At 57.8% G+C, this 9,404-nt stretch overlaps 1 protein-coding gene across 1 annotated transcript; it reads left to right on the top strand.

Annotated features, from left to right (window-relative positions):
- Window positions 1-683: 683 nt before the first annotated feature.
- On the top strand, window positions 684-7,733 carry E2F2 (E2F transcription factor 2). The gene is made up of 6 exons (XM_058819824.1): window positions 684-968; window positions 5,809-5,896; window positions 6,248-6,467; window positions 6,571-6,729; window positions 6,894-7,008; window positions 7,248-7,733. The coding sequence occupies exons 1-6, from the start codon at window positions 684-686 to the stop codon at window positions 7,731-7,733; spliced, it is 1,353 nt and encodes a 450-aa protein (XP_058675807.1).
- The last annotated feature ends 1,671 nt before the right edge of the window (window positions 7,734-9,404 follow it).

Here is a 9,404-nt window from a genome sequence, read left to right as displayed (position 1 = left end):
GATGGGGGGGAGTATCTTCGAAAAAATAAGTAACAGAAAATGTATCCTAGTCCTGATGCCCAACGCAAAAGACCTCCGCCCGCAAAACAGGCACCCCTACCCCCAGCAGGTGGTCTCAAGAAGGTCCATCCCCTTATTTGCATCGATGACCCCACCCGCCGCGCGGCCACTTTAAGGTCCTTCCCGGCCGCAGCGGAGAGGCGGGGCCACGGCGGCGACAGCCAATCAGCACGCGGCATTTTCCGCGGGAATTCCGAATTTCGCGGCACGGGTTTTGGCGCTTAAAAAAAAAACCGGAAAAAAAAAAAAAAAAAAAAGAAAAAGAAAAAGAAAAGAAGCGCTCGGGGCCGGGCGCGATCGGGCGGGAGTGGAGCCGGGCACGGGGGTCCCGGCCCAGGCGGGGCCGCTCTCCGGCCACCCCGGCCCCATATGGCCCCAGTGCGACTGATTTTTGGGGCCAAAAGCGAATTTTCCGCCGGTTTCGGCGGCATCGCCGCCGCATTCGTCTCTGCGGGTTTTTTGGGGGGCAATTTGGGGACCGGCCGGTGACATCGCCCGCCGGAACGCCTTCTCGCTCCCCCAAAATGCCCCGGCTGAGATTGTGACCCCCCGCTCCCGGCTACAGAATCGCGGGGTGCTCCTGCCCCCTTCCCCGGGCCGGGCTTCTCAGAAAGGACTTTGCAATGCTGCGGGTCCCCAGGGGAGTGTCCCCCTCCCCGGGGATGGGGGGTACCGCCCTCCCGCCTCCCCCTCCCCACCGCCACTCGAAGAAGGTCATGTCAGTGATGGTCTCCTGTGATCCGGGGGCTCCCAGCCTGGGCAGCCCCCCGTTATCCGCAGGCTGTTTCACCCAGGTCTACACGCCAGCGGCTGTCAGCGCCCCCGCTTTGCGGTGCGGGTGCCTCTGTGACACCCCACAAGGTCCCGAGCTCAGGACCCTCTGTTCGGCCTCGGCGGGACGGCTGCCGGTAAGATGTCTGCATCCCGTCTCTTTCTCGGGTGCTGCTTCAGGGGCACGGGAGGCTAGGGATGGTGCTGGGTGGGGAGCAAGGGGTAGGTGGCCTCAGCATGTACAGCCCCCCTCTCAAATTTTCCAGCTTATATTGGAGTTTGCACCCTCTAATGTGTCTTTCTGGGGGTGGGGGAGGGTGAAGTCTGAAATCAGAAGTCGCAGAGAAATGGCTCAGATGTTTCTCAACTTCCCCTCGCCCCTGCGTGCCCGGGGCTCCAGCTTCCGCTTCTTGGCCTTTTTCGGCCTCATTGCCCTTCTCCAGCTTGCAAAAAGTCCGGGTTGTGCCTCAACACCGGGTCAGCAATCCCAGGCGCTTTGAGAAGCCCTTTTTATGGTGGGGAAATGAGGAATGGGTACAGGCAGACCCCCTGCCTGCTGTGGGCAGGGGGCACCAGCCGTGCCCACTGGCTCTCCCCACTTTGGAGCTGTGACCCCCAGAGGTGACCCGGGCAGGTGGGGGGACACAGAACAGGGGTTGCTTTCTAAGCTTGGTTTCTTTCCGTGGTTACAGTGGGGCTGGCAATGTCAGATTTTTGGGAGGGGTCTCATCCTCCACGGATCACCCCAAGGCTTTATAGCTCAGACCCTGCTGCTGGGAGTTGGGTAGGGGGTTGCTGTCCCATATCCCTGCCGCCAAGCCACGGGGTCACGGTTGTGTTTATAAAGCTCAACACTAAGCTACAAAGCTACCCCTAAACAGAGAAAGTGAGGCACAAGTGAGGCTGGCCCCGTGCCCATTGTCAGGGCACATAGGAGGCTCTGCCCAGCCTGTCCCTGCTCCCGGAGGGCCCCCTCCGAGTCGTCGGCCCCGCCAGCAGCTGGCATTTAATTCCTGCCTGCTCCAGCCTGGGCACACATCCAGCCCTCACTGTGCGCCTCTGTTTTCCTCGGTCCTGGGAGGGATCCCAGACCCCACTAACACTGATTCAGTGTTCCCAAAGCTTGATTTATTTATTTATTCCTCTCCCGCCCCCTCCCCTTTTCCCAATCCCTGATGCTTGGTGCCAGCTGGGGACATTGCTGCAGCGGAGGGAGAGGGAGTGTCTTTGCATCCCGTTTGTACCATGGCTGGGGGGCTGGATGCGGCTGTTTCGAGTTCCATCCCGGGGGACTTTGGGACCACCTGTCTCCTCTCTGGCCTCTTTGTCTCCAAACTGTGTGAGACATCCTGCATTGCCAAGGTCTGTTGTTTAAGAAGACACCATAATTTCTGCCCCCTCCCTTAAAAACACCCCACAGACTCCCAGTACCATTTCTGTGGGTGTGCAGAGCTGGTTTTGGGCTAGTGGCCCCTTTGTCATCATCATCATCACCCACTCCAGTGCTCAGGGTACTCCTTCCTGCCACCGTCCCCTAAATGTGGCTGGGGAGTGGCCTGAGGGTCTTGTGTTACACTTGGGACATGAAGTGCTTGTCCTTAAGTGACATCTGGGATGAAGAGGTTTTGGGCTACCTGCCTCTTTGTCATCACCACCATCATCACCCACACAAGGAGATGTTCCGTGTGCTGTGATGGGTCTGGGGGCTCATGTGACAACTGGGGACACGACACGCTCCTCTCTCCCCTTGGTGGCTTTGGAGAGGCATTCCCCCCTCTCCCCACTTCCTGCTGCCATTATCCCATTTGTGGTGCTGAAGATACTGTTTCCAGCCCCAGTATGGCGCTCAAAGCCCTGACAGCTGGGGTTCCTGCCGCACACACCCTGTTTATGGCACAGCCTTTGTGTGCAGGCAATCAGATACCAGCCTTTCCTCCCAGTTCCCAAGCAGGGCAATTGCAGCCGCTCCTAACGGCTATGTGCCACATGAGTGATCTGGGATCACATGGAGGAGCCTATCACCCCACGGGAAAGCAGGATGGGTTGTCTCTCACCGTCCGAAAAAGCCTTATGTTTACCATACTCTCCAATTTGAGGGTTCTGGAGTAATTAAATGTGTTTTCCTTCAGGGAAAAATGTGTATTTTGGAGTGGTTTTAGCCCATGCCAATCCCGTCATCAGTGTTTGCCCATGTTTGGTCTCTACAGGGGCTTAGGGCTATGCGAGAGCACTGGAGAGAGGGGTGTTTCTGCCATGGGATCCCAGCTCTTCACCCTGAACAGGAACAAGAGTCCTCTGTGGTTCTGAACAAACTGGCAGGCCTGAGCCATCTGTGCAAAGAGCACCCAAGACTGGCAGCGCCTGTGGGTTGTGGGAGAACCTGCTCAGCAGCACCTCAGATTCTACAGGGGTGACATAGTCCCATCCCGCCTTGATCCCATCAAAGGATTTTCTGCATAGGCAAAAGGGGGGATTTTTGGGGGAGGGATGGGTGGGGAAGTGGTGATTGTGCTGCTGCCCTTGGAGAGGCTTCTTTGGCTATGGCTTTTAAAACTCCTCACTACCGGGAAACATCTCCCAGGATGGGGCTGTTGGAGGGGATGCAGATGTTGGCTGCACCCTAGAGTAGGGAGCAGCGCCTGGGCTGAGGGTACTGTCTGCTTCCCCAGTGCACGGTGGTCTCACTGTCTCCCAGATCTGGGATCAGCCTCCATTCCCCTGTCTGCCTCTCGTGCACTACTAGCCCTCAGCCACCCCCAAGGCAGTGGGGGACCCACCTGTGAGGGTGTGACCCAGCAGCCCCTCAGCACAAGCCGCAGGATCCTGGAGTGGCCCTTGGCGCCCAGCCCCAGGCGCTGCGTTCCCACGCCCCCGGTGAAAGAGGGAACGGGGGGGGGCCCTGTGAAGGACCGGGCAGAGCCCGGGCAAGCCCGGAGAAGGCAGCGGATGCTGCTGAAAGGAAGGTTGGCAGGAGAAGCCCTCCGCGGGGGGGCTGAGGGATGCTCTGATGCTTGGGCTGGGCTCAGGGTGTAGCCCCTGGCGCCAGGGCTGGGCTCAGGGCTGCTTGGCAGGCAGAGCTGGCAGGGGGCCCAGCCTGCCCCCTCACTGCCTTATATACACCCGAAATTTTGGGGTCAAGCCTGATTTCCCACCACCATATTGCATGTAGATGGTATATTCCCACATCCTGGAGAGCCATGGATGGGGGCTGGCAAGCGGTGTGGGGTGGTCCTGCCACGTCTTGGAGGGGGTCTTTGGGTGTGGTCCCTGTTCCCCTACCTACTCTGGTTCATCTTCCCCCCCCCACCCTTCCCCCAGTGCCGGTAGGGTGCTGGGAGCCACTCGCTGTGCCTAGTCCTGCCCAGCTCGGGGGATGGCAGCTGGGTCAGAAGAGGGAGCCCCTTGTCCATTGTCCCTTGCTGGTGGGCCTCAGAACTCAGGGTCCTGCCGCTGTCTGAGCCCACTAAACCCCCAAAACTGCACCTGGGGAAGCAGGAGTCCCCTTTATCCCCTCCTACACATGGGGACGGGGGATTCGGGGGCTTTGGAGGTCTCTGGAAACACCAGGACCTGCTGTGGGTTGCTCTGTGCCTCAGTTTCCCCATGACTTGGGGTAGGTGGGGTGCAGCTGATCTCTCCAACAGTGATGGCAACATACATTGGCCATGGCCATCCATGCTGGAGAAGCAAGGGATACCGGCGGGGGGCAGGGTGCTGGCAGATGGATGGGGTCTTATCTGAGGCAGGTGTTTCCCATGCGCTCAGCATTAACTGTTGTGGTGCCGGCAGCTGCGGGGCAGATCTGGGGCCACGAGGCTGGGGTTGGAGGCAAGTTCACTGGGAAAAACCTGCTAGGGGAAGGGTGGGAGGGAACAGATTCCCACAGGAGCTCGGGACCAACCTGGCTCCCTGGGGGGAGGAAAACAGCCCCTGGCGCCTCTCCCACCAGCCCCCTCGGGTGGGAACGAGGCCGAGGTGCCCAACCCTTCCCTGCACAGTGCATTGTGCTCCCAAGGGAGCCGCCGTCGGAGCCGGCACAGGGACCTGGGTGCCATGCGGGACGTACTGGGAGGGACCCTGTGGGACAGCCCGGCCTGGGAGCAGGTACTGCTGGGGACTTGGGATGGGGCTGGGGGTCTTCTTTTTGCTGCTGAGCCAAAGCATTCCTCCACAAATCACCCTGTGCGTGTTTGTGCGTGTGAAGGGGTCTTGGGGGATTTGTTTGTATTGGTGGGGGGGGCGGGGGGATTGGTGACAGCCTCCAGTTCTCCTGTGGATTTACTCTGCTGTATTTTTCCCTGGGGCCCTTTGCCCAAGTGCTGCTCAGGGTTCCTGGAGGGGTTTCAAGGAGCTGCTTGCCATGGTGAGGGGACAGCAGGTGCAGGGATGTTTGTCTCCCCTCCCAGAACCCAGCATATTTCCCTCACCCCAGTTTCCCTCCAGCTGTGTACACGTGTCCAGGGGTCCTGGGGGGGCTGAACCCAGCTGGTCCCAGGTGTGCTGGTGGCAGCTGGGTGCCCTCGGCTGCCTCAACCATGACCTGGTGGGAGGGGGGAAGTGAAATCCTGCACCCCAGTGGGCAGGGTGGGAGGGTGAGAATCTGGCTTTGGAGCTGCTGCATTCCCAGGGGTCAGTGCATGGAGCCCTGCCAGGAGCTGGGGGTGAGGGGGAATCCTGGTGGGTTCCCTGTGACTTGCCAGGGTGTGCAGGAAGTCATGGAAGGTGACGGGACCCCTTATCTCCTCTCTGTCCAGTTCTCCCAGTGGCCTCTCACCTCACTGCTGGGTGCTGCTGTGCCCCTTCCCAAAAGGAGTATTGCAACTGGATGAGCCTCTTGCAGGATTCCCTCACCCAGGGAATCCTGCAAGAGGCTCATCCAGTGGCACCTGGGGCTTGGCTGATGGCCCTGGGGCAGTGGGGGGAAATGAGAGGGGTGTCTGGCTTGGCCACAATGCAGGGTTTTCTCTCATGCTCCAGGCCAAGAGGAAGCTGGACCTGGAGGGCCCTGAATTTCGGACGCCCAAGGGGAAGGTCTGGACACTGGCACAGGTCCCCAGCCCCAGGAGTAAGTGATGTGGGGTGAGATGGGGCAGGGGAAGCTGGGGAGCAGACCCCACTTCTCTTCCCTCTTAGAACCATGTCCCCTCTAGCGCTACCTCATGTCACCTCCTGCCCATATCCCACACAAAGGAGAGGATGGGGGGGGGTCTCTCAAGTCCAGCCCAGTGATACCTCCATCTCACGGGCCTGGCTAAGGAGAGGATGGGGAGATCTCTTCTCTCCAACCCTATATAATCTCTGTCCCAAATCTGACACTAAAGAAAGGAAAACGTGGCCTCTGATGTCTAGCCCCATGTTACCTCCATCCCACATCCCAAATTAAGGAGAGGATGGGCGGTCTCTTTTTTCCCCACAGCCCCCAAGTCTCCTGGGGAGAAGACTCGCTACGACACCTCACTGGGGCTGCTCACCAAAAAATTCATCCATTTGCTGAATGAGTCTCCCGACGGTGTTGTGGATCTGAATCGAGCTGCCGAGGTGCTGGAGGTCCAGAAGCGTCGCATCTACGACATCACCAATGTACTGGAGGGCATCCAGCTCATCCGCAAGAAATCCAAGAACCACATCCAGTGGATGTAAGTGATGGGACACAGGGATGGGGCAGGGTGGGGGACACGTAGCTTGGGGACACATGTAGCGTGTGCTGTGCCATCACTCAGATGCCATCTCCGTTGGCAGGGGGACAGGGATCTTTGAGGATGCAGCAATGGTGGCGAAGCAACAAGTGCTGCATGAGGAACTGGCCGAACTGGCTAGGACAGAGAGGATGCTGGACCAGCTCGTGCAGGACTGTGCCCTGCAGATCCAGCAGCTGGCTGACAATGAGTCCAACCAGAGATATCCTTGCTGAGGGAGATGGGAGGGAGGGCAGGGTCTTGGGCATCTCTCTGAGCCCCTTCTCCTCCAGCTGTATTCCCCTGGGCTTGGGGGGTGCTTGGAGGGATGCAATGGTTATGTCCTGCTTGCAGCCCCTCCTTTTCCTATACCTCGTCCCTGTCCACGCTGGCATATGTCACCTACCAGGACCTCCGTGCCATCAGCAGCTTCCAGGAGCAGACGGTGATTGCCGTGAAGGCTCCCCCTGAGACGCAGCTGGAGGTGCCAGACTTCAGCCAGGTGTGTGTGGGTGCTGCTGGATCCGTGACACGCTTGATGGGTCCCTCTAGGGTATCCCAAGGACACAGCCTAGCATGACCCTGGGTGGTTTTGGGGTGTCTCCATGGGGCTGTTTGACTCTGAGCTGGTCCTTCAAGGGTTGCAATGCCCCAGTTGGATCCCTCATGGGTTGGGGCTAGTGGAGTTGGATATGGGTGACCTTCTGGGTGCCCCCCCTGAGCCTTATTCTGCCCTCCCAGGAGAACTTTCAGCTCTACTTGAAGAGCACCAACGGCCCCATCGAGGTGTACCTCTGTCCAGAGGAGATCATGGAGGAAAGCCCCAACAAGGACCACCCTGCACCCTCTGCTGTCACTTCCCCACAGGACCACTCTGTACCCCTTTGCCTGACAAACAGCTCCCCATCAGCCACACAGCTACTCCACCCCATCTCCCAGAGCTGGGGCAGCACAGGAACTCCTCTCTCACCCCCATCTCTGCCTCTCCCAATCCAGGGGGGACCCAGCTCACTGCTGGAGATGGAGCCTGGGCTCCTGGGCTCCCCTGCCCACCTTCTGCAGCAGACAGAGGATCAGCTGCCGTACACCCCCTCCCGCCTGGAGCTGGGACCCTTCATTGCTTTCTCGCCCCCCCTGGAAGAGGATGACTATCTCTGGGGGCTTGAGGACGAGGGTGTAACAGACCTCTTTGAGACATATGACCTGGGAGACCTGCTGAAGCACTGAGTGTCCTCCAGTCCCCATTGCCTTTGTTCCCTCCGGCCACTTGTGTCCTGAGCATGTGGAATCTCTGGGGTGACTGGAGAGATTGGGGTATGTTGGGGAGTACTGGGTTTTCTGAGGATTGGGGGGAGAGGGGCCTTGTGTTGCTCACCCAGTGTGGCTTCTCTGCACTTTCCTGGGTTGGTTGTCACCTCACTGGGCTCTGAGAGTGCCTTGTGATCCATCCAGGACCCATTCCAGCATCCCCCAATAAATCCATGGGGCACCGATTCCCACCATAACCTCCCACCACCCTGGGCATGCTGGTAGACTGGGAGTGCCTTTGGGTGCCCCACATGGGTTAGGGGTGCCCTTGGGTGGCAGAGAAACTTCGTCCCAGAATGGGCTGTGTCATGGTTTGGGGTCATTCCAGTTGCTCCTCAGTTAAACTGCTTCTTCACAGTCACAACAGGTCATTTCCAGTGGCATTTTCCCCACCACGGCTGGAATATACTTAAAAAACCATTGAGGCAGCAAAGCTGAAGTCATCTTTGGGTGAGGGAAGGATGAAGCTCTGGCAAATCTCTAGCCTCATTTGGAGCCATATTCCCTGAGGGGCTGCAGCCCCTCTGCCCCAGTGCACACCAGCTCCCTCCAGCCTCTTGGAGTTGCTGGTGCTGGCAGTATCAAAACTGGAATGTACTGGGAACCGGTATGCCTGGGGGAGGCAGAGAGGAGCTTGGGAAACAGCTTGGGACAAGCCCTGGGACATGGGGTAGGATAGGGCTTTTAACTGTAGCATTCTTTGCTAAATATCTGTAATTATTGCACTGTATTTATCCGGGTTCCCCCTTTGGTGTGGGGCTGGCAGGGCTGGGAGGGGTTGGATTTGTCAGTGGGTCTATTTAAGTTGTCCTTCCTTGGGTTGCTGGTGCTCCTCTAGGTTGGCTCAAGAGATGGTGTGGGTGAGAATGTTTTGGCTTGGATAAACTTGTGGCACTTGATGTTTTCTGCCCAGGAGGGGTTGAAATAAAATAAAATTTTGGTTTTATAAAGGGCTGTTTTCCTCTAAGCAGCAAAATGTTGGAATGGTTTGGCTGGAGAGGGGAGCTGAGCTGGTTTTGCTCCTGTTTCAATGGCCATGTTTGGGGCTTTTTAGCTGGCCAGTCTGCTCTGTAGGCACTTGTGGAGAAGGGGTTGGAGATGAAGCTTTGACTGGAGTGAGGAGAATGAGTCTGACCTGCTCAGATTGGTGATTTCCAACTCAAATCTGGCTGGATTGAGCTTTTGCCTGAGCTAGAGCCCCTCCAACCAGGAATGTAGGAAAAGTCCCACCAAGGCTAGGGTTCAGCTCCCTATGGATCTTGGGGCTGGGTGGGCTTGTGCACCCCAATTTGAGGTCTGCAAAGCAAGATCCTGGGGGAGCTGTGTCCATGTAAGGTCCTTCCCCATGTGTCTCCTGTGACCTGGGGATGCCACCAGTGCTGGTGGCAAAGTGATGGTCAGTGGTAGCAGATGATGTCCTGTGGCATGTGGTGGTACCCTGCGAGGATCTTTGAGTCATGGGGAAATGTATATATTGTCCTAATGAATATCTATATTATATTTGAATATATATCTGTTACTAATAGAAAAAGGGGGAAATGTAGTGAGAGTCCTATGTATTGGATTATTGGATAAGTGGGTCCTAGCTAT

Source organism: Ammospiza caudacuta, chromosome 25 (genome assembly GCF_027887145.1).
Source record: "Ammospiza caudacuta isolate bAmmCau1 chromosome 25, bAmmCau1.pri, whole genome shotgun sequence".
Taxonomy (NCBI): Eukaryota; Metazoa; Chordata; class Aves; order Passeriformes; family Passerellidae; genus Ammospiza; species Ammospiza caudacuta.
This window is presented reverse-complemented; position numbering and strand designations above follow the sequence as displayed.